This window comes from Ovis canadensis, chromosome X (assembly GCF_042477335.2).
Source record: "Ovis canadensis isolate MfBH-ARS-UI-01 breed Bighorn chromosome X, ARS-UI_OviCan_v2, whole genome shotgun sequence".
Lineage (NCBI taxonomy): Eukaryota > Metazoa > Chordata > Mammalia > Artiodactyla > Bovidae > Ovis > Ovis canadensis.
This window is the reverse complement of record NC_091727.1, coordinates 1,237,501-1,261,976: the sequence shown is the minus strand read 5'-3', so window position 1 is coordinate 1,261,976 and position 24,476 is coordinate 1,237,501. Positions and strand designations below refer to the sequence as shown.

General features: G+C 54.0%; 2 protein-coding genes and 1 non-coding gene across 4 annotated transcripts in view; 2 read left to right on the top strand and 1 right to left on the bottom strand.

Moving 5' to 3' along the window:
- LOC138929695 (polyprenol dehydrogenase-like) overlaps nucleotides 1-24,476 on the top strand; it is a 141,762-nt gene continuing 117,286 nt past the window's right edge. The window contains exon 1 of the mRNA XM_070291325.1: nucleotides 1-211. Coding sequence (XP_070147426.1) covers nucleotides 103-211 — 109 coding nt within the window. The 5' untranslated portion in view covers nucleotides 1-102. The remainder of the gene's footprint in view (nucleotides 212-24,476) is intronic.
- Nucleotides 48-18,512, top strand: LOC138431357 (E3 SUMO-protein ligase ZBED1). Of its 2 annotated transcripts, none has more exons than XM_069573441.2 (2): nucleotides 48-211; nucleotides 13,540-18,512. In XM_069573441.2, the coding sequence occupies exon 2, from the start codon at nucleotides 13,550-13,552 to the stop codon at nucleotides 15,671-15,673; it is 2,124 nt and encodes a 707-aa protein (XP_069429542.2). In that variant the 5' UTR covers nucleotides 48-211; nucleotides 13,540-13,549; the 3' UTR covers nucleotides 15,674-18,512. The 2 variants fall into 2 exon arrangements, with proteins under 2 accessions (XP_069429542.2, XP_069429543.2); XM_069573442.2 differs by lacking the exon at nucleotides 48-211 and adding an exon at nucleotides 502-521.
- On the bottom strand, nucleotides 6,176-6,303 carry LOC138931285 (small nucleolar RNA U109). Its single transcript, XR_011446530.1, has one exon. It is a non-coding gene; the product is annotated as a small nucleolar RNA U109 (small nucleolar RNA).

The window sequence follows — 24,476 nt, the reverse complement described above, 5'->3', positions numbered from 1 at the left end:
GCGGCGCGGGGCGGGCCGGCGCGGGCGCGTTTCCGCCGTCCGGCCCGGAGCTCCGAGTCTGGCCGGCGGCGCGGAAGCGGCGGCGGCGGCGGCGGGGCAGCCATGTCGCCTTTGTCCGCGGCGCGGGCGGCCCTGCGGGTGTACGCGGTGGGCGCGGCGCTGGTCGTGGCGCAGCTGCTGCGTCGCTGCGTGCGGGGCTTCGTGGAGCCAGGTCAGCGGCCGGGGAGCGGCGGCGAGGGGCCGGGGCCGCGCGGCGCGGGCGGGGCTGCGGCAGGGGGCTGGCGGGGGCCCGCGTCGCCGGGCCCGGGGCGCGCCCTCCGCCCGTGCAGAGGACCCCCAGGTTCGGGGCGGAGCTGGGAAGGGGCGCGGGGAGGCGGGCGCGTCGGGCGCTCCCGGAAGCAGGCCCGGGCGGCCCGGCGGGGGGAGGAGGCGCGCCCTCCCCGCCGCCCCGCCCGCTCCGCGCGCGCCCCGGGGGCCGGGGTGGCCAGGGGGTCCCGCGCGCCCTGGCCCGGGGGTCGCAGGTTCGTGCGCGCCGCGTCGGGCGCTCCCGGAAGCCGGGCCGGGCGGCCTGCGGGGGTCGGCTTGGGGGAAGGCGCGCCCTCCCCAGCGCCCCGGGGGCTGGGGTCTCTCCAGGGGATCCGTGCGCGCCCCAACCACGGCGGGAGCCCCCCCCTCCCACCCCGGGGTCCCTGCGCTCTGCAGACCCGCATCCCGGAGGGAGGCGGGGGCGGGGGGGCGAGATCCCGGCCCCGCGCGGGCTCCAGTAGGACGGGGCCTGCCCGGGTTTGCAGGGACTGGGGGGCTGGGGCGGTGTGGGGGGGCGCGCCAAGGGGCTGGAGGCGGCTTCTAGGGGGTCTAGGAGCCCTGGAGAGGGGAGCTTCAGTTTAGTGGCCGCCGGTTTCTCTGGCCTGCGCCACCTGCGCGGAGCCTCGGGGGCCAATCTTGGCGGTGCGGGGACCCATTCGCGTCTTCACGCATATTAGGGACCCCCCCCCACCTCCTTTCCCCACCAATCTGGAAGGGAGTCTCCGTCTGTCTGGTCACCTCGGTGTTCTCAGGACTTCGATCGAGGAAACCGGTGTTTCTGTCTGTTCTTGACTTGCAGAGTGTCAAAATAACTCTAGGGTCTGTGTGCCGTAAATGACATGTCAATTTTTTTAGGAGAAAAACAGCTACTTTTGGAAACAAAGTATTCTCTGGGAAGCGCGGTGTCCCGTTACCTTGTAACGACTCTCTTTATTATCTGGGGTAAGAGGAGACAGAGAGTCTTAAGTCCAACTGGGTTTTCAAGGGTGTTGGCATAGCCCCCCCCCCCTCCCCCCGCCCCAACCCGGCAGCCTGTGGGTAACGCCCCTGACCACCCTGGCCACCCCCGGGAGATTGGGGTGGAAAAACAGAAAGGCTGTTACTATGCTTGTGCAAATGCCTTCCCGTGCCTCCACCTGCAGGAAGGCCCAGCAGGGCCCAGGCCTTGCACACCTGCAGCTCTGAGCACTTTTTTTCCTACCCTCCCTGGGTCTTCACCCGGGGAGATACATCTCGCAGGTTTATGTTGAGCTAAGCGATTAGTTTTCTGATAAATTGCATTTTGGTGCTGTTTTTTAAAAAGCACACGGAGCATGACTGGAAAAGACTGCAGAGGAAGGCAGAGTGGAAGGCAGAGTGCAGCTTTGGCACCTGGGCTGACTTGTAAACAGTGAAGGGCTCTGAAGAGCAGTCCCATGTTTGCCCCACACTGCCCCTAAGTTGCAGAGCACCCAGGGGAGGTTGCGGGCTTCCCTGGGGGCTCAGACAGCGAACAGTCTGCCTGCAAGGCGGGAGACCAGGATTCGATCCCGGTGGGGAAGATTCCGTGGAGAAGGGAATGGCCGCCCACTCCAGTATTCTTGCCTGGACAGTCCCACAGACAGAGGATCCTGGCGGGCCAGACACTGAACTTTGCCCAGGTATGCAGCTAAATAAACTGTAACCCAGAGGCCCAGTTCAGATGCAGACTAGCTGAGATTTTGTTTTGTTTTGTTTCATTTCTAAAGTCTTTATTGAATTCGTTATAGCGTTGCTTCTGTTTTTATGTTTCTCTGGTTTTTTGGTCCCTGAGTCATAAGGGATTTTAGCAACCCCACCCAGGATTGAACCCGATATTGAAGTGGCCAAGTCTTAACCATTGGACCACCAGGGGAGTCCTGGTTTTTTGCCTTTAAACATCAGATGTTTTCTTTTTTAACAGTATGTATGGCCTATATAAATGTGCACACAGTATACAATAATTAATGTGGAAATATTACAGGGAGGAAGTCACCAATTCTGACTCCATGTTGGAAGCTATTTTCTTTGACTTGGTTTTTATTATTATAAAGAAAAAAAAAAAAAGTCGCTCAGTCCTGTCTGACTCTTTACGACCTCATGGACTGTAGCCCACCAGGCACCTCTGCCCATGGGATTTTCCAGGCAAGAATACTGGAGTGGGTTGCTATTCCCTTCTCCAGGGGATCTTCTTGACCCAGGGATCGAACCCAGGTCTCCTGCATTCTACGCAGATTCTTTGCTGTCTGAGCCACCAGGGGAGCCCCTTTATTATTATAATCATACTCAGTGGCTTGCCCACAGGACCCTGCCTCTCTGTTTGACTGTCAAATAAATTGCCTTTGGGGGCTTCCCTGGTGGCTCAGCTGATAAAGAATCCTCCTGAAGAGCTGGAGACCTGGGTTCCATCCCTGGGTTGGGAAGATCTGCTGGAGAAGGGAAAGGCTACCCACCCCAGTATTCTGGCCTGGAGAATTCCATGGACGGTACAGTCCCTGGGGTCGCAAAGATTCCTAAATGAATGAGCGACTTTCACTTAAAGTGCATTTATTTAGCTCTGAAGAGAGAGTTTGTCCCTGCCCGCCTGTGAATAGATGAGATTGACACTCCCTGTAGGGAGGCTGGACATTTCTCCGTGGGAGATGTCTTGCAAGACTGAAGACCCTTTCACGTGACTTCCCCACTGTCTCTGCCTCCCAACGCAGCCTTTCGACTCCAGTTCCGCCTGGCTTCTTTCTCTCGGGTCTATATAAGAACCTGGCATCCAGAGCCCAATGAGATGCTCACTTTGAGGTGCTAGCCAGCCATCTTCTTCGTCTGCCGGCTCCCTGATTAAAGTCTCTCTCTCGGATTCAATGGCCTGTGGCGTGGAGAGCAGAGCAAGCATGGTCTCAGTGACAGAAATACTTTTTTATTTATATATTTTAAAGTGATAATGACAAACCACAGCAATGATTGCTGAAGTGCATTTGGTTGTGAAAGGTCTTTTTTTTTTTTTAATTGTTAATTGAATAATTGCTTTAGAGTGTTGTGTTGGTTTTTACTAGAAAACAATGTGAATTGGCTATAGTTCAGTTCAGTAGCTCAGTCGTGTCCAACTCTTTGCGACCCCATGGACTGCAGCATGCAGGCTTCCCTGTTCATCACCAACTCCTGGAGTTTACCAACTCATGTCCATTGAGTCGGTGATGCCATCCAACCATCTCATCCTCTGTCGTCCCCTTCTCCTCCTGCCCTCAATCTTTCCCAGCATCAGGGTCTTTTCCAGTGAGTCAGTTCTTCACATCAGGTGGCCAAAGGATTGGAGTTTCAGCTTCAGCATCAGCCTTTCCAGTGGACATTCAGGATTGATCTCCTTTAGGATGGACTGGTTGGATCTCCTTGCAGTCCAAGGGGCCCTCAAGAGTCTTCTCCAACACCACAGTTCAAAAGCATCCATTCTTTGGCACTCAGCTTTACAGTCCAACTCTCACATCCATACGTGACGACTGGAAAAACCATAGCTTTGACTAGATGGACCTTTGTTGGCCACGTAATGTCTGCTTTTTAATACACTGTCTAGGTTGGTCATAACTTTTCTTCCAAGGAGTAAGCGTCTTTTAATTTCATGGCTGCAATCACCATCTGCAGTGATGTTGGAGCCCAGAAAAATAAAGTCAGCCACTGTTTCCCCATCTATTTGCCAAGAAGTGATGGGACCGGATGCCATGATCTTAGTTTTTCTGAGTGTTGAGTTTTAAGCCGGCTTGAATCAGTTGTAGGTTTACATACATCCCCTCCCTCTTGAGCCTGCCTGCTACCCCCAGGCACCCGCCGGGGCATCACAGAGCCGTGAGCTGAGCTGCCGGTGCTGCAGAGCAGCTTTCTACTCTCCGTGTGTTTCATGTGCGGTCGTGTGTGTATATATGTCGACGCCGCTCTCTCAGTTCGTCCCACCATCTCCTTCCCCCACTGTGTGCCCACAAGCCCACTCTCTGTCCCTGTGCCTCGGTCCCTGCTCTGGTCTCTGATCACCCACCCGGAAAAGTCAGATCACACTTCAGATTTAAAACTTCCTTGCTTATGCTGGTTGCTAATGATTGCACGTCAGGTATTGAATGCCTGGTGAATCTGTCTGTGGGTCGTCTCAGCCCCTCGATGGTGGCTTGCTTGGGCAAATGTGGAGTTTTCTGGAGGTGAGCTGTTTCTTATCTTTTTCGTGGGGGGAAACTGGGAGCACTTGTTCACTGCACTTGAATAACTTCTGCCGGCGTGACTGTGATAAGATGGAGGCTTCTCTCCCACGTGTATGACCCTCCCTTTGGAATTGGGGATGGCCCTGCACGTTTTATCTGCTGGGGAAGGCGTGCGGCGTGAGCGCCCGTGGGTTCTGTGACAAGGTGGAAGAAGATGCGTGAAAAAGGAGCTGAGTCCTGAAGGGGACCTTTCCTTAAAATGTATTACTACAGACAAGAGCGTGAGAAACTCATGGCAGCTGGAGGTCTATGCGTGTCTAGAGACGCATGTGGGCAAATGAAGAATTCCTCTAACAGAGTCTGACTTCCACATTCTCTGTGGTGATTGTCTGTTACAACTCATTGTTCAGTCGCTCAGTCGTGTCCGAGTCTGCAGTCCCATGGACTGCAGCACGCCAGGCCACCCTGTCCATCACCAACTCCCAGAGTTCACTCAAACTCTTGTCCATCGAGTCGGTGATGCCATCCAGCCATCTCATCCTCGGTCGTCCCCTTCTCCTGCCTCCAATCCCTCTCAGCATCAGAGCCTTTTCCAATGAGTCAACCCTTCGCATGAGGTGGCCAAAGTACTGGAGTTTCAGCTTTAGCATCATTCCTTCCAATGAGTATTCAGGACTGATTTCCTTTAGGATGGACTGGTTGGACCTCCTTGCAGTCCAAGGGGCTCTCAAGAGCCCTCTCCAGCACCACAGGTCAAAAGCAGCCATTCTTTAGTCAAACCATTGCTTTGACTAGACAGACCTTTGTCAGCAAAGTGATGTCTCTGCTTTTCAATACGCAGTCTAGATTGGTCATAGCTTTTCTTCCAAGGAGCAAGAGCCTCTTAATTTCATGGCTGCAGTCACCATTTGTGGTGTTTTGGAGCCCAAGAAAATAAGGGTGCCACACAGATTTTCCCGTGAGAATCCTGTTTCAGGGACTCCCTTGGAGGTCGCACGCTTAACGCTCCTTGCTTCCACGGCAGGGGGTGCAGCTTCCATCTGCGTTTGCGGAACTCAGCTCTTCCGTGCCTCAGGCATGGCCCCCCCCCCCATTTTTTTTTCAAAAAAGACTTGATGCAAAAAAATCCATGATGAACAATAACCACGGGAAAAAAAAAAAGTTCTGTTGCAAATAGGAGTCAGGCCTTCTGATCTTCAAAATGGACTTTGGTCTGCAAAATGGACTTCTGCTGACGGACTGACTGTCCAGCTCAAGAACAGAGGTCAGCTGGCCCATTTAGGCAGCCATTTGAGGGCGGATTCTAGTTTTCAAACTGTAGGATTTTTTAAAAAGTCTGTCAAGAGGAAGTAACATCTGGTTGGTTTTGCGTGCATATAAATAGTTGGGAGCTCCAGGGAGGCAAAACCATAATTTGGTTGATCTTTGCCTCTTTTTTAGCCTTAAAAAGAAATGAGGACTCCCCCCTTCCCCAAGAGCTTTGGTTGTAGGTGGCTTTTGCTCTTCTATATGGATCCTATTCAGTTACATGTTAATACAGTTAAAACTTAAATTTTTTTTTGATGATGTTGAGAAATTCTTGTCACAGTTGCTTAGCTGTGGTCATGGTATTGTGGTTATGGTTTTTTTTTTATCTTTTATCGGGAAATACAGTTTTCTCCCAGGGAGGGGCCACAGTTGCATTTTTTTTTTTTTTGAAATGTAGGAGAAACACAGAGCTACTCCACAGCTAATGTAACATTGCCAGCCCTGAGAACTCCTTTATTATTCTAGCATATTATAGATTCCATCTTGCAAAAGCATGAGGAGCTTTTTTCATATGCGGTAAGTGAAAAAAAAAGTTTAAATGGTCAACACGGAAAACTACATTGTGTATTTCAGATCACGTTAACAAGACACTTACATGTTATTCCCAGTGACATTGCTTTCTTGTTGCTGAGTCATAACCAAGTCTTTGTGACCCGGTGGACTGTAGCCCACCAGGCTGCTCTGTCCAGGGGATTCTCCAGGCAAGAATCCTGGAGTGGGCTGCCGTTTCCTCCTCCAGGGGATCTTCCTGACCCAGGGATCGAACCCGCGTCTCCTGCATATTAGCAGGTGGGTTCGTTACCACTGAGCCACGTGGGAAGCCCAACACTTTAATTTCTCTTCCTTTTACCCGTCGAAAAATAACAAACTGCTTACATGTTATTCCCAGTAACACTTTTTTTTTTTTACCCAGCGAAAAATAAGAAGTCACTTACATGTGATCCCTAGTAACATTTTTTTCAACCCAACAAAAAACAACAAGCTGCTTATATGTTATTTCCAGTAATTTTTTTTTTTCCCACCTAACAAAAAAAATACAACTATTTTCTCCGAAAATAAATACCAAATCAGGGAGCGCAGTTGCTGCTTTCGGTTCTTGCTGAATTCTGGAAGTCCCCGTGGAGCTGAGTGATGCTGGCCCTCCACTCACTGACTTCATCCTTCATCTTGGGACATGGTCGTTGTGTTTGTGGACAGTCTGGCTGGTGCCACTGCTGTGAGCAAAGGCAAGAGCTCCCCAGGCCCCGGGTAGCATCTGGGCGACGGTTTCCCCCCGAGAGATGCTAGGGTTGCCCTGTGAGACGTGCTCGGCGTGGAGGCTGCTTGGACGGAACCTTCATTCCTGACTCTGAACGCGGCCGTGGACCGTGCACGTCTCGCTGTGGCTCCGGTGTGGTCAGTGTGTGCGCTCCAACCCATCACACGCGACTGGACAGCTACGGAGAAAACAAAGGAGGCGGGGTACGCGCGAACGCCACGCGCGGAAATGAACGCCAGGGGCTTCGCGGAGGGGCCCGTGGGCAGGAATCTGCCTTGCCATGCGGGGGACACCAGCTTGATCCCTGCTCTGGGGATCACGCCACGTAGCTTGTAAGCCCACGTGCCGCAGCTGAACAGCAGCTGCCACTCACCACGACTAGGAAAAGCTTTCACTCGGCAGTGAAGACCCAGGGCAGCCCGAAAAAAAAAAAAAATAAACAAAAAAACCCCAAGACTCAAAATGGATTAAAGACCTAAACGTAAGACTCTGGAAACCATAAGACTCGTAGGAGCAGACGCAGGAACAGAGTAATTTGACTTAATTCTTAGCTGTACCTTTGTGGTCCTGTGTCTTGCAGCAAGGGAAATAAAAGCAGAAATGACCAAATGGAACCAAATGCAACGTAAAAGCTTTCTGCACAGAAAATGGAACCTTGGGCAAAACAGAAGGACAGCCAGTGGAAAGGGAGAAAGTCTTTACAAATAATGTGACTGATAATGGCCTTCCCAGGGGGCTCAGGGGTAAAGAATCTGTATGCAGTGCAGGAGATACAGGAGACCTGGATTGGATCCCTGGGTCAGGAAGATTCCCCTGGAGGAGGAAATGGCAACCCACTCCAGTATTCTTGTCTGGAGAATCCCCATGGACGGAGGAGCCTGGCAGGCTACGGTCTGTGAGGTTGCAAACAGTCGGACATGCCTTAGCAATTGAGCACGCATGCATGACTTCATAAGCGGTTTTTATCCAAAATAACATAAACAGCTCATGCACTCAAACATAAAAAAGCCCCCCAAATCACCCAATTATTTGGGCGTTTAAGGTGACTCAGTGGTAAAGAACTCGCCTGGCGGTGCAGGAAACGTAAGGATGCAGGTTCGATTCCTGGTTCAGGGAAGTCCCCTGGAGAAGGACATGGCAACCCACCCCAGTATTCTTGCCTAGAGAATCCCACAGACAGAGGAGCCTGGCGGGCTACAGCCCGTGGGGTCCCAGAGAGTCGGACATGACTGAAGCGACTTAGCATGCAACCCAATTAAAAATACCCAGAGGACCTCAGTGGACATTTTGAGCTGACATTTCTCCCAAGAAGACAGACAGGTGGCCAACAGATAAACTTGAAAAGATGCTCAGCCTGGTTGACCTCAGAGAAAGGCCAAGTAAAAGCAGAGTGGGGAAAAAAAAAACCAAAAACAAAGAAAGTGCCTTCCAGTGTCCCCATCTTCCTAGGGGGCCTCGGGGAATCCTGCCACTATTTGCCCAGTGGTCACGAAACTGCAAGGGGGAGACCCCCCACGGGCGGTGCCTCCTTAGGCCATTGCTTTGTCACGATGCTTTCTGCAGGACCACGGACCTCAGACCGCCTTCAGCCCGACAGCTCCGATCGTTCGTCGTGGTTGGCATCACGATGAACACGTAGTAAGAAAGTCTGATGACAGTGAATCGCATTACCCATGTAGGACGGAAGAGCTCCATTCCAGAGCCCCGCTGTGGTGCCTGCTGCGAGGATCCCCTCGCTCTAGGGGACCGCCTTTCCCAGGCCCAGGCGCCCCCCACTCCTAGCATTAGATTCAGGCTTGCTTTCCACTGGGACAGTGCGTGGGGTCCCCGGGACCAAGGATCAGAGACCAGTGACTTCAAACCAGAAGCATCCGTCCTCCCCCAGCCCTGGGGACCAGACGTCTGAGCTCTCAGGGTCCCAGGGCTGAGCTCTGTCCCGAGGCTCCAGGGGAGGGTCCTCCCCGCCTCTTCCGGCTTCTGAGCTCCGGGCGTCCGTCCCTGGGCTGGCGGCCGCCTCCCTCCCGTCTCCGCCTCCGTCTCCACGTGGCTTCTCTGCTGCGTCCGTGTCTCTCCTCTTCTATGTCTTATAAGGACCTTGTCCTTGGGTTTAAGGCCACCCCCATCCAGGCGGAACCTCATCTCAGAGCTTCACTCCATCATGTCTGCAGATAACTTATTTCCATGTAATGTCCTCTTCTGAGGACTCTTCTGAGGACAAAGCCACTTCTGAGGCTTTGGGAGGACATGAATTTTCAGTGGAGGGTGCTTTTTCAGCCCACTGTCGTTACTGAGTTTTGAACATTTGAGCCAACACTCAGAAAATGCCTGGTGGCTGCAGTTTGTGACTTAACTGTGAGTGCTGTATAGTAGCTTGAACAAAGCCCGGGAGATGGTGAAGGACAGGGAAGCCTGGCGTGCTGCGGTCCATGGGGTCGCAGAGAGTCGGACACGAATGAGAGACCAGACAACAACAGGAGACTGGAAGCTTGCAGATTTAACAGACACCTTTTTAAATTTGTTTTCATTAAATAATTTTTTTTTAACAAATTGCTGTTTATTTGATTTACAGGGCTGTGTTAGTTTCATGCACACAGCAAAGTGATTCAGTTGGACACACACATATATTCATATTCTTTTCCATTACAGCAAGATGATCGTAGTGTATTATATCGTTATCTGGATATATAATTGTATAATGAATATACTTTCCTGTTATATACGGTAACTAGGTCCCTGTCAGTCATCTAGTTTATATATAGTCGGAAAGTGAGAGTCACTCAGTCGTGTCTGACTCTTTGAGACCCCATGGACTTATACAGCCCATGGGATTCTCCAGGCTAGAATACTAGAGTGGGTAACCTTTCCCTTCTCCAGGGGATCTTCTCAATCCAGGGATTGAACCCAGGTCTCCCACACTGCAGGCGGATTCTTTACCAGCTGAGCCACCAGGGAAGCCCAAGAATACTGGAGTGGGTAGCCTTTCCCTTCTCCAGGGGATCTTCTCAATCCAGGGATTGAACCCAGGTCTCCCACACTGCAGGCGGATTCTTTACCAGCTGAGCTACCAGGGAAGCCTGTAACGGATACAGTTTCCTGTTGTAGACAGTACATAGGTCCTTGTTAGTTACCTAGTTTATATACAGCCGTGTGTATCTGTTAATCCCAAACTCCTAATCTCTCTCTCCTCCTTCCGCTTTGGTAGCGGTAAGTTTTCTGTCTGCGAGTAACAGACACCTTTAATGTTTTCTTGATACAGTCTTTTTTTTGTATGTTTCTGGACCGCATGCAGGATCCTAGTTCCGCGCGCACGGATCCAACCTGTGCCTCCTGCTACGCATGAAACAGAGGTGGAGCTGCTGTCTATAAAACAGGGGACTCACACGTCCCCCCTGCGAGCGTGGAGCCTCAACCACTCGGTGCCCAGGGAGGTCCCCTGACACCTCTTAAGAAAACTCAGCTTGCCTTGTGGGGGTCCCGGCCCTCTGACTGGCAGCACCACGGCTGGTTGGCTTCGCAGTGTCCAGGTGTTAGTGGCCATGAGGCGGGGGGCATTCTGAGACATTCCAGGGACGTAGAATTCCCTTCCTGCCCCAGTCTGGCATCCATCCCCAGATGCCCCTGGGGAGGAAAAATAGAGCCTGCAAAGTACAAAAGTCCTCTTTCTAATATTTTCATGCAGTTATCGTTGATGTCATCATTGTTCAGTAATGCCTGACTCTGCGACCTCATAGACTGCAGCACGCCAGGCTTCCCCGTCCTTCACCATCTCCCGGAGTTTGCTCAGATTCATGTCCACCGAGTGGGTGATGCCATCCAACCATCCCATCCTCTGTCGTCCCCTTCTCCTCCTGCCCTCAGTCTTTCGCAGCATCCACGTCTTCTCCAATGACTCGGTTCTCTAGCTCTGTGAGTCTGCTTCCGTTTTGTGAGCCTCACTAGTTTCATATATATGTGTGTATATATTTATTTGGCTGCCTTGTGTCTTCGTTGCAATATGCAGTCTTCAGTTGTGACATGTGGGACCCAGTTCCCTGACCAAGGATGGAACCCAGGCCCCCTGCATTGGAAGCTTGGCGTCTTAGCCACCGGACCACCAGCAAAGTCCCCATATTCCCTATTTTTTTTTAAATATATTTTTTATTGGATTGCCTGTATAACTAAGAATCATAGCGCTGTTTGCCTTCCACTTTCTTAACTCCGCTCCGTACGATGATCTCTAGGTCCGTCCATGTTGCGGCAAGTGGCATTAGTTAATTCCTTCTCACCGCTGAGTCATATTCCGCTGTATACACGTACCACCTGCCCTGTATCCAATCCTCTGTTGATGGACACTCATGGTTGCTTCCGTGTCTTGGCTATTTAGAATAGTGTTGGAATGAACACTGAAGCGCGTGCATCTTTTTGAATTGCAGTTTTGTCTGGATATCATGCCCAGGAATGGGATGGCAGGATCGTACGGGAGCTGTGTTTTTAGTGTCTAAAAGGACGTCCGTATTGTTCTGCATAGTGGCTGCACCAGTTCACATTCCCGCCAACAGTGTAGGAAGGGGCCCCTTTTCTGCACATCCTTGCCAACCTTTGTTACTTGTGTTTTTTTTTTTTTTTCATGAAAGCCAGTGTGACGGGGGTGAGGTGATACCTCATTGTGGACAGAAAGGCATCATTGAAAAACATAAAATTTGAAAAAAAAACTTGAATGCTGGTCTGCCAGCCTCGCATCTGCTTGTACATGCTTAGTCCCGCAGTCGTGTCTGACTCTTTGCGACCCCGTGGACATCAGCCTGCCAGACTCCTCTGTCCATGGGGATTGTCCAGGCTAGAATACTGGAGTGGGTTGCCATGCCCCCTTCCAGGGGATCTTCCCAACCCAGGGATCGAACCCAGGTCTCCTGCATTGCAAACGGATTCTTTACCATCTAAGCCACCAGGGAAGCCCAAGAATACTGGAGTGGGTAAACTATTGCTTCCCCAGGGGATCTTCCCGACCCAGGGGTCTCCTGCATTGCATGCAGGTTCTTTACCAGCTGAGCTATCAAGGAAGCTCAAGAATACTTCAGTGGGTAGCCTATCCCTTCTGTATGGGATCTTCTCGACTAGGGCATCCAATGGGGGTTCTCCTGCATTGCAGGCAAGTTCTTTACCGGCTGAGCCACCAGGGAAGCCCAAGAATACTGTAGTGGGTAGCCTACTCCTTTTCCAGGGGATCTTCCCAACCCAGGGGTCTCCTGCATTGCAGGCGGATTCTTGACCAGGTGAGCCACCAGGGAAGCCCAAGAATACTGCAGTGGGTAGCCTGTCCCTTCTCTATGGGATCTTCTCGACCGGGGCTTCCAATCGGGGGTCTCCTGCATTGCAGGCAGGTTCTTTACTAGCTGAGTCACCAGGGAAGCCCAAGAATACTGGAGTGGGTAGCCTGTCCCTTCTCCAGGGTATCTTCCCGACCCAGGGGTCTCCTGCACTGCACTGCACGCAGATTCTTTACCAGCTGAGCTACCAGGGAAGCTCAAGAATACTTCAGTGGGTAGCCTATCCCTTTTCCAAGGTATCTTCCCGACCCAGGGGTCTCCTGGATTGCACGCAGGTTCTTTACCAGCTGAGCTATCAAGGAAGCTCAAGAATACTGCAGTGGGTAGCCCATACCTTCTCTATGGGATCTTCTCGACCGGGGCATCCAATCGGGGCTCTCCTGCATTGCAGGCAGATTCTTTACCATCTAAGCCACCAGGGAAGCCCAAGAATACTGGAGTGGGTAACCTATTGCTTCCCCAGGGGATCTTCCCGACCCAGGGGTCTCCTGCACTGCATTGCACGCAGGTTCTTTACCAGCTGAGCCACCAGGGAAGCTCAAGAATACTGCAGTGGGTAGCCTATCCCTTCTCTAGGGAATCTTCCCGACCCAGGCATCCAACCAGGGGTCTCCTGCGTTGCAGGCGGATTCTTGACCAGGTGAGCCACAAGGGATGCAGAGTGCCTGCCTGAGAAGCTCCACCTGTCCTGCTCTTATCTGGGCCAGTTTTCTTGGTGGCCTTTGACACGCCTGCGTCCTGACCAGAAGTCTTTAGGAGTGGGGGACGTGGGTCCTCTTGACCTGGCAAGGGGGTGTTTGGGAACTGTGGGGGCTGCCTGGGGAACAGACCCACCTGCTTGTTTGCGGGGCTGGTTTATTTCCCAGAACAGGACGTAATAACAGCAGCTCAGGTGAGGAAAGAGCTGTCATGAGGAGTCCAAAGAGGATGGAAACACTAAAAAAAAAAAAAAAAAAAAAATCAATAAACGCATGTCTCCGACGCACCTGGATGGAACAGCTGCTCGCTTTTCAGATTGAGCCCTCGCTGCTTTGCCACCAGCTAGAGCAGCGGCCTCGGGGTTGGTCCCCACTTCCATGCACCCTCGTTTCCGGAGCCACCCCGCTCCCCGCCCCCGCCCCGCCCCACCGGCTGGCCAGGCGGAGCCGGGGCGTCTTCTCACGCTCTTTGTTCTGCTGCTTCTCGGCAGGTCGTCCCGAATGAGCGGAGGCCCAGCCGGGGGCGGCGCGATGGAGTGCAAGAGCCTGGAGGGCGGGCAGAGCGACCTCAAGCTGGTGGCGCACCCGCGCGCCAAGAGCAAAGTGTGGCGCTACTTCGGCTTCGACACGAACGCGGAGGGCTGTATCCTGCAGTGGAAAAAGATTTACTGTCGCATATGCATGGCCCAGATCGCCTACTCGGGCAACACTTCCAACCTGTCCTACCACCTGGAGAAGAACCACCCCGACGAGTTCTGCGAGTTCGTCAAGAGCAACACGGAACAGATGCGCGAGGCCTTCGCCAGCGCCTTCTCCAAGCTGAAGCCGGACCCCGCGCAGCCCGGCGGCGCCCCGGAGCCGCTGGCCGCCAAGGCCGGCGCGCACGGCCACGAGAGCCGCAAGCAGCAGGAGCTCACCGCCGCCGTCATGGGCCTCATCTGCGAGGGCCTCTACCCGGCCTCCATCGTCGACGAGCCCACGTTCAGGGCGCTGCTGAAGGCCGCCGAGCCGCGCTACGAGCTGCCGGGCCGAAAGTTCTTCTCCGGCAAGGCCATCCCCGAGCGCTATGGCGCCGTGCGGGAGGCGGTGCTCAAGGAGCTGGCGGACGCCGCCTGGTGCGGCGTCTCCACCGACCTGTGGCGCAGCCAGACCCAGAACCGCACGTACGTGACGCTGTCGGCACACTTCCTGGGCCGCGCGGCCCCCCACGGGCTGGCGGTGGGCTCCCGCTGCCTCAAGACCTTCGAGGTGCCCGAGGAGAACGCGGCCGAGACCATCACGCGCGTCCTTTACGAAGCGTTCATCGAGTGGGGCGTCCACGCCAAGGTCTTCGGCGCCACCACGGACCGCGGCAAGGACCTGGCGCAGGCCTGCTCTCTGCTCGACATCCCGGTGCACATGCCGTGCCTCGGCCACACCTTCGACGCGGCCATCCGCCAGGCCTTCCGGCTGCCCAAGCTGGGCGCGCTGCTGGGCCGCTGCGCCAAGCTGGTGGCGTACTTCCAGCAGTCGTCCGTGGCCATGGCAATGCTCCACGAGAAGCAGAGGCAGCAGAACGCGGCGCCCTGCACGCTGGTGAGCAACCGCGTGGCCTGGTGGGGCAGCACGCTTGCCATGCTGCAGCGCCTCAAGGAGCAGCAGTTTGCCATCGCCGGGGTCCTGCTGGAGGACACCAACAACCACCACCTGATGCTGGAGGCCGCCGAGTGGGCCACCATCGAGGGCCTGGTGGAGCTGCTGCAGCCTTTCCGGCAGGTGGCCGAGATGCTGTCGGCCTCCAAGCACCCCACCATCAGCATGGTGAAGCCGCTGCTCCATATGCTTCTGAACACGACGCTCAACCCCAAGGAGACGGACCCCAAGGAGATCAGCATGGCGAAGGAGGTGATCGCCAAGGAGCTCGCCAAGACCTACCAGGACAGCCCCGAGATCGACCTCTTCCTCAACGTGGCCACCTTCCTGGACCCGCGCTACAAGAGGCTGCCGTTCCTCTCCACTTTCGAGCGGCAGCAGGTGGAGAACCGTGTGCTGGAGGAGGCCAAGGGCCTCCTGGAGAAAGTCAAAGACGGCGCCTACCGCGCGTCCGAGGACAAGGCGGCCACGCCGCCCGAGGAGCCGCCGCCGGCCAAGAAGCCGGCGCCCTCGCCCACCCCGCCGCCCGCCAGCGTCATCAACGACATGCTGGCCGAGATCTTCTGCCCCACCGGGGGCGTGGAGGACCAGGAGGAGCGGCACGCCCAGGTGGTGGAGGAGCTGAGCAACTTCAAGTCGCAGAAGCCCCTGGGGCTCAACGAGGACCCGCTCAAGTGGTGGTCGGACCGCCTGGCGCTGTTCCCGGTGCTGCCCAAGGTGCTGCAAAAGTACTGGGCTGTGGCGGCCACGCGCGTCGGCCCCGAGCGCCTCTTCGGCTCGCGCGCCACCGTGGTGAGCGCCAAGCGCAACCGCCTGGCCCCCGCGCACGTGGACGAGCAGGTGTTCCTGTACGAGAATGCGCGCGGCGGCGCCGACGCCGAGCTGGAGGACGAAGACGAGGCCGAGTGGGGCCTGGACCACGAGCAGGCCTTCGCGCCCGGCGAGGCGGCCCACGCCGGCTTCTTCGGCGTCCGGGATGGCAGCTTCGTGTAGCCGGGGCGGGGGCTGGCGGGCGCCCGCAGGGGCGGGGGCGGTGCGCAGCCGCGCGCCGGGGGGCGGTACCCGTGTGGATGCCTGGCTGTCGGGACTGACGCCCCCGCCACCCCAGCGCGGGTGGGCGCACTGCTGCTGGAAAGGCGGGAATCCAGCCGAAGAGGGACAGGGATTTTTGGGGTGTGTGTGTGTGTGTACGTGCCCCAGAGGGCAGACGTGGACTCTGGGTGGTCCAGAGAAGGGAGATGGACTCTGGGTGGTCCCAGACATGACAGACAGACTTTGGATGCCCGAGGACAAAGACGGACTCTGGATGGTCCACAGAGGACAGAGATGGACTCTGGGTGGTCCCAGACAAGAGAGACGGACTCTGCGTGGTCCACAGACGAGAGAGACGGACTCTGCGTGGTCCACAGACGAGAGAGACGGACTCTGCGTGGTCCACAGAGGAGAGAGAGACGAGGCTCCTGAGTAGTCCAAACCTGGTGAAAAGAAGTGAAGTGTTTTTTCTGCAGGGGGCGGCAGCGGTGTGGGGGGGGGACCCCCTTGTATCCCAGGAACAGGGAAAGAAATGACTTGTAAAAACCGGCGGCGTCCGCCCATCGGATCACCAATCTCAACGCCCCCGACGCTAGCATGGCCGGCGGGGGCGTTCTGACTCCCCTCTGTTAATTCCGTACCTGCAGTGTCCCATGTTGTCACGCCAGGGAGGGTTTGGGGTGAATCAGGGACACATGTTAATCAGGGGGCCGCTGAGGACGAAAGCCCCTTCCGTGTTCCCCAAAGCCCACCTCCCCCCGAGCGCCACCTGCACGCCGCACCCGCGCCCCGGGCACCATCCGCGGCTGTTAGCCCCGTCGGTCCGTCAAGCAGCACGCCTACCTTGTCAATTACCAGGGAACCTGGAGACACGCTTTAGCCACCCGCCCTGTCTTCAAGGCGTGATGAAACACGTTACCCTCAGCCCGTGGTGCCATCGCTTATAAAAAAGCCGAAAAAGAGATCCTGGGCGTGGTTTCTTTTCTGCCACCCACGAGTGTTTTTTGGTTTTTGGTTTTTCCCCTCCCCTCCCTTCCCCGAATTCACGGTCCTTGCCAGGTTCCCTGGCTCTTGTGTTGTCGAGGTGGTGTTTGCGCGACCCGATGCTTCAAAGACGCTTCCCAGGGGGCTCCGTGGTAAAGAACCTGCCTGCTAAGGCAGGAGACCTGGGTTCGATCCCTGGGTTGGGGAAAATCCGCTGCAGGAGGGCATGGCAATCCACTCCAGTATTCTTGCCTGGAGAATCCCATGGACAGAGGAGCCTGGCGGGGCTACGGTCCCTGGGGTCACAGAGAGCGAGATGACTGAGCAAGTCTACAGCAACAATCCCCAATTAACAATGCTGTGGCGGTTTCTGGTGGACAGCAAAGGGACTCAGCCACACTCACACAAGGATCCATCCTCCCCCAAACTCCCCTCCCATCCAGGCTGCCACGTGACACTGAGCAGAGCTCCCTGTGCTGTCCAGCAGGCCCTTGCTGGTTCTCCAAGTTAAATGCAGCAGAGTGTCCATCTCTATCCCAGACTCCCTGACTATCCCTCCCCCAACCCTTCTCCCACCCTTTCCCCCCGGGAACCATAAGGTTATTACAGAGGATTGAGCAGAGTTCCCTGTGCTGGACAGCAGGCCCTTGCTGGTTCTCCATGTTAAATACAGCACGGTGCCCATGTCCATCCCAGACTCCCTATCTATCCCTTCCCCCGCCCTTCCCCGCCGGGAACCATAAGGTTATTACAGAGGATTGAGCAGAGTTCCCTGTGCTGGACAGCAGGCCCTTGCTGGTTCTCCATGTTGAATACAGCAGGGTACCCATGTCCATCCCAAACACCCTGACTATCCCTTCCCCCGTCTTTCCCCCTGGTGACCATAAGGTTTTTACAGAGGATTGAGCAGAGTTCCCTGTGCTGGACAGCAGGTCCTTGCTGGTTCTCTATGTTAAATACAGCAGGGTGCCCATGTCCACCCCAGACTCCCTGACTGTCCCTTCCCCTCATCCTTCCCCCCGGGAACCATAAGGTTATTACAGAGTATTGAGCAGAGTTCCCTGTGCTGTCCAGCAGGTCCTTGCTGGTTCTCTGTGTTAAATTCAGCAGTGTGTCCATGTCCACCCCAGACTCCCTGACTGTCCCTTCCCCCACCCTTCCCCCCGGGAACTGTAAGGTTATTACAGAGTATTGAGCAGAGTTCCCTGTGCTGTCCAGCAGGTCCTTGCTGGTTCTCCACGTTAAATACAGCAGTGTGCCCACGTCTGTCCTGAGCCTTCACACGGTGAGCATGGACCACGTGTACCCCCAGGGTGTCCAGGTTTTTTCCATCTCCTCCAATCTTTCCCTGCTCCCTCCCTCGCTCTCCTTTCTTTTAAGAAAACAAGCTACCCCAGAAACAGCCTCGGAGGTCAGCATCCATCCTCTTTGTCCTTTTCTGTGTTTTATGGGTTGCCTCTAATCCAGGGTGGCTCGGGGATGCCACATCAGACATCAAATTATTTCATTTTGAGCTTAAATGGGCCCTTTTTCAGGCATGAAAACCTGCCACTTTCAGAGCTTTCTCCATCGAACACAAAAGTGGAACATGTCCGTGAATGTCTCAGATAAAACGTCATTGCCGGCATCCAGAACTTCTCGAGAAGACACGGCCGCTAACTGTCATGGACGTGTCTTATCTGGGTCTGCCCAGGACTCCGCTTCCAGGAAACGGAGTGTGTTTCGCGCTCCCAGGTCTTGCCATCAAAATCCTGATTCTGTGCTTCCTCTAAGTGGTGTTTGTCCCATGTTCAGTAAAGTCACAATGAAGTCACGATTCTCAGATGCTCCCTTTTTTTTTTTCCCCTTGTGTGTGGAAGGGTACTGTTTCCTTTATCCCAAGCAGCCCCTAGGAGGATGGCAGGACTGGGCTGAAAGGAAGCATAGATCACGGTTGTACATGCTTGTTTTGAGTGAAGGGGCTGAGGATGTGTTCCTGGCCCCTGGTCGTGGGATGTCGGGCTGATTTGCTGGTGGACGACGTGGGTGGAGGTAGCCGGGGAGCCCCAGGAGCTGTGTCTTGAAGCCCTTGTAAAGCGAGGCGGTCACAACAGTTGTGATCTGGCGGGGAGAGGGCGGGGAGGTCTTCCTGAGTGGTCCCCCGGCCTGGGATCAGCGGAGTCCTGTGGTAGCATCTCAGTCGTGGCCAGCCTCTGGACGGAGAACGGGGCGGGGGGCCTGTCCATCCAGCTTCCCCGGAGGACCGCCTCAGCTCATCACGACCGCTTTTTCTTCCTGTCCTTCCCCCGGGGGGGTGTGACTTGTGGGAGGTGGGGAGGGGCAGGCATTCACATTTTGAGTCTTGATCAAGTCTGCATGCTCCCTTGGTCCCTGTTGATGTCATTTTGGGTCTGAGAGACACGGCTGCTTCTCACCGAGGCTCGGGGAAGCAAACAGCCAAGCGTGCGGAGAACATGGCTTTGGGCTGCTTTTCCGATGGGCTTCCCCGGGTGGCTCAGCTGGTAAAGAATCTGCCTACAGTGCGGGAGACCTGAATTCAATCCCTGGGTTGGGAAGTTCCCCTGGAGAACGGAGAGGCTACCCACTCCAGTATTCTGGCCTGGAGAATCCCAACGACTGTAAAGAGTCAGACACATTGTATCTCTTAATGTACTAGTTTGTATCTCTTAATCTCTGCCCCTCATCCTGACCTTCCCTATACCCTTCCCCCAGTGGAATCACTAGTTGGTTCTCGCCATCTGGGAGTCTGTTTCTTTTTGATATATTTATTCATTAAATATTTTAGATTCTGCATACAGGTGGTAACATGCTATTTCTCTGTTTGTGATTTATGTCACTAGATGTGATACCCTCCGAGTCCATCTGTATTGTGAGAGGTCGCCAAAGTTTGTTCTTGTTTATGACTGAGTAATATTCCATTGTGTGTGTGTATGTATTCAAATTATTTATGTGTAATTCTTCAAATACAGTGAAGTACTATATCATTCTGTGATGCCTTCTGATTCGCTTTAACATCTACCTACTTTGGCCACCTCGTGCGAAGAGCCGACTCATTGGAAAAGACTCTGATGCTGGGAGGGATTGGGGGCAGGAGGAGAAGGGGACGACCGAGGATGAGATGGCTGGGTGGCATCACCGACCTGATGAACGTGAGTTTGAGTGAACTCTGGGAGTTGGTGACGGACAGGGAGGCCTGGCGTGCTGCGATTCATGGGGTCGCAAAGAGTCGGACACGACTGAGCGACTGAACTGAACCGACTGAACTGAACTGACCGGTCATCTATCCATATGAGCATATTCTTTTTTCATAGTCCTTCCCACTATAGGTTATTGCGAGACACTGAATTTAGTCCCCGTGCTATGAGGTAGCTCCTTGTTTCTTATTTTATATACAGTAGTCTATGAAATAGTAGTCTATAAAATAGTAGTAGGTACCTGTTAGTCCCAAATTGCTCATCTGTCCCTGCTCCCCTTTGCCCTGTGGAACCAAACGTTTGTCTCCTACGCCTGCTTCTGTCTTGTAACTGAATTCATTTGTACCGTGTTTTTTAGATGTCACATGGAAGTGACACCCGATGGTGTCTGTCCTTCTGATCTGTCTCGCTCGGTGCGATCATCTCTAGGGTCGTCGTCCGTCTTGCTGCAAGTGGTGTTATGCCATCCCTTTTCGTGGCTGAGTGACACTCCGTTGCACGTGTATGCACCGCCGCTTTTTTTATCCAGCCCTCTTCTGATGGACACTTAGCGTGTTTCCATGTCTCGGCTATTGTGATCCGTGCTCCAGTGAACACTGGGACGCACCTATCTTTTAGAATTATCGTTTTCCCCAGATACATATGCCCAGGAGTGGGATTGCAGGCTGATATGGTGGCTCTGTTTTTAGTTTTTTTTCTTGAGGAACTCGCTTGCTGTTCTTGTGGTAGCTGCATCCATGTCCGTACCCATCAGCTAGTGTGAGAGGGTACTCCTGTTCCTTTCGATTCTGTTTCTGTTGTTGAGGAACGTAAAATGCATTGATAAACATACGCGCCATCTGACCAAGAAGTGTGGTAAGCCCCAGTGGGCACCGCTTCCCCGTGCTCCCCCAGCACGAGGTGTTTTCTGCCATTTGCCTTCTTTTCTGGGACAAAAATCTGAGTCCGTGCAGCCCGTCTGGTTGGAGAAGCAGCCCGCATCTGTCTCCGGACACATCTTGCTTCTGCGTCCGTGTAGCCTGCTCCCTGTGACTGTTAATTCTGTCCCGTACGCCGATGTTTAACCATCCGGCTGGGGGCCGTCTATGGCTCATGGGAGTAGTAATAGCATTAGTTGCTTAGTTGGGTCCAACTGCCTGCAACCCCATGGGCTGTAGCCCGCCAGGCTCCTCTGCCCGTGGCATTCTGCAGGCAAGAATGCTGGAGTGGGTTGCCATCCCCTTCTCCAAGGGGGAATCTTCCCGACCCAGTGATCAAACCCAGGCCTCCTGTGTTGAAAGCAGATTCATTTACTATCGGAGCCACCAGAAAGGTCCCGTGGCTTCTAAGGACAGCTTAGTCAAAAAGCTACCGGGCTGACCCCCCGTCACTTGAGGTCCGCTTCAGGTTCATCCGACGTCCGTTCCCCCAAGTTGAGCCGAGCTCACCAGGTTATGCGTTCTCTTCGACAGTCTTTCCAAGCGAGAGGAGGGCTTTCCTTTCCAGTTGCTTTGGGCAGCAAGGCTGAAACTATCACTGAACCAAAGCCAAGTCTTTCCCCCCCACGCAGTAAAGTGAGTCTGCAGACCCCAGGTCGTGCTGAAGAAAGTGTCGTGTCTATTGGAGGCCCCAGGCGACGAGGGTGGTCAGTGTGTGCTCCAAAGACCCTGAACTGCCCGCTGGATTTTGGCAAAGCGTTTTACATTTTTAAAATTTAAATTCATTTATTAATGTCTGGGTCTTGTTTGCTGCACACAGGGTGCTTCTCAGGGCGGTGAGCGGGGTCTGCTCTACCCGTGGTTTGCAGGCTTCCCATTGCTGTGGCTTTTCCTTGAAAGGTTGCTGCTGAGCCGTGAAAGACGTCGGGATTCTTGGCCTCTGGAGGAGACGAATTCAATCTGTGGCCAGTGATAAGGCTTGGTTGCTCAGAGCTTTTCTGTAATATAGTTTTATCAAAGTATGAAGAGATAGAGAAAGCATGTGAGATAGACATCAGAAGGGGGCAGAGAGACTGCCCCCCTGCTAGTCTTTAGCTGGATGTTATACAGCTGCTAGCAGTCTGCTAATTAGAGAAAGGAGGTGTCTCAAAACTCAGAGAGAGGCACCAGGCCCCTCCCCCGCAAGACACATTTTGAGATAACATTGGCACCACGTGAGCCATCCCGGGCCATTAAACAGTTGACCTGAATCTTGAAGAAGGGCAAGTTTCCAAGCAAATAGATAGTTTCATTAACATGGATTAGGAGCACAGTGTGTGAATAAAACATACTGGTTTGCTGAGCCCTTATCGGTTCTGACAGAGAAGGCAATGGCACCCCACTCCAGTGTTCTTGCCTGGAGAATCCTAGGGACGGAGGAGCCTGGTGGGCTGCAGTCCATGGGGTCACTAAGACTCGGACATGACTGAGCGTCTTCACTTTCACTTTTCACATTCACGCATTGGAGAAGGAAACGGCAACCCACTCCAGTATTCTTGCCTGGAGAATCCCAGGGACGGGGGAGCCTGGTGGGCTGCCGTCTCTGGGGCCGCACAGAGTCGGACACGACTGAAGCGACTTAGCAGCAGCAGCAGCAGCAGTATCGGTTCTGAGTCTTAGGCAGAACCGACTTGAAGAAATCAGAATGTAGGGTAGATACATAGTTCATTCACATAGCTTAAGACAAACATTTCCCTAAGAAAATGCATTGGTCAGCTCAAGGTTCGAGAAGAGTTAACGTCAGGTGGAACCAGGTGTCATCACGGCAACACAGAATTTTAAAAGAAACCTTTTGGTTTTGCACAGAGAAGGCAGAAAAATATCTGTCACTGTAGTTTGTCTCCTGCCGCTTAAGGGAAAGAGAAAAAAACGTCTGACTGGCAGCCTAGTACCTCCGTTTGGAGATCCCTGTCCGTCTTGCCTGTCACCCGCTCCTCTTGCAGACCACGGGTTCTAGGGTGCGTGGGCTTCAGGAGTTGCAGGCCCTGGGCTCAGCAGCTGTGGCCCACAAGGCTTTAGTTGCTCCAAGGGATCCTCCCAGGTCAGGGATCGAACCCGTTATCTCTTGCATTTTTATGGCAGGTGGCCTTTCCTGCTGAGCCACCAGGGAAGCCTCAGCATCTTGAAAGGCCAGGTGGTGGAGGGACGTTCGGGGGTCTGTGGTCAGCTCGTGCATGGGCCCTCTGACTGAGGGTGAGGTGACAGGGTGGGGTCACAGGGGTTGATGTTACCCGCCCTCGGGCACCAGTAGGTCTGAGAGCCCATGACCATCAAATAGGTAACTTCTTCCTCTCTGATGGGAATTTTAGCATCTGTGTGTGAGTTGCTCAGCCGTGTCCGACTCTCTGTGACCCCATGGACTATAGCCCGCCAGGCTCCTCGGTCCATGGGATTCTCCAGACCAGAATACTGGAGCGGGTTGACATTTTCTTCTCTTGGGGATCTTCCCGACCCAGGGATCAAACCCACGTTTCTTGCATCGGCAGACAGATTCTTTCCCACTGAGCCATCACAATGCCCATTTCAGGAGTTACTTCTTCCTGAGTTCTTTCTTTGAATTCCAAACGATGTTGGGACTTCCTTAACTCAGGCTACTTTCAGAGTTCCGCTCTCACCTCCACTCGGGAAGGGGGGCAGTGCTGGGCAGACTTGGAAAGAGACCCTGGTGGTCTCGGTCTTGGCCGCCCCGTGAGCAGGACCTCAACCTCTGAGAAGGTGGGGAGTCTACAAGCTTCTGCAACTACTGCAGCTATCTCTGAGAGCTCATGTTCCTGGTTCCCAGCGCAGTGCGGACCAACCCTGACGCTTGACCAGGATTCTTCTCCTTGGGAATGTGCAGCCCCGTGGGTCCCTGTCCTATAAATTATCCACAATTCAGACACGATGCTGGATGTCCTGCAGCTGTGTGGGCCCAGGACTGGCTTTGCAGCTCTGCTCGGACCCACAAGCCCTTCTGTGCCCCTCACATCCCCCAGACGCACGGCTGGGGCTTGTACATGGTGGGGGGGTGCCGTTGGCCACCTTCTGAGCTCTGGCGGCTGCAACCCTGTGGTCCCACGTAAGTGGGAGGCGTCTCCTGCTTGCTGTCTGGTGACGCTTCCAGGTGGCGCTAGTGGTAAAGACGCTTGCCTGCCCATGCAGGAGGCTTAAGAGACGTGGGTTCGATCCCTGGGTGGGGAATATCCCCTGGACGAGGGCATGGCAACCCACTCCAGTATCCTTGCCTGGAGAATCCCATGAACAGAGGAGCCTGGTGGGCGACAGTCAAAGGAGCTGGAAACAGTTAGAGTGAGTAACACACTTTTATTCACGTTTGGAGGCCAGAAATCGCTGATGGCTGGGACATTTCTTGTTTATCGCTGTGACAGGAGATATTTTCATTTCACGATACAAATATATAAAATAGAATTATTGGTTCAGTTCAGTTGCTCAGTCGTGTCCAGCTCTTTGCGACCCTGTGGACTGCGTCACGGCAGGGTTCCCTGTCCATCACGAACTCCTGGAGCTTGCTCAAAAGAACATAATTATAAACATATATAAACATAAGTAAATATTTATACATATGAATACGTGCACTTTTTATATTCTATGTATTTTTATAGTCAATTATTTGTCATCTATGTGTTACAT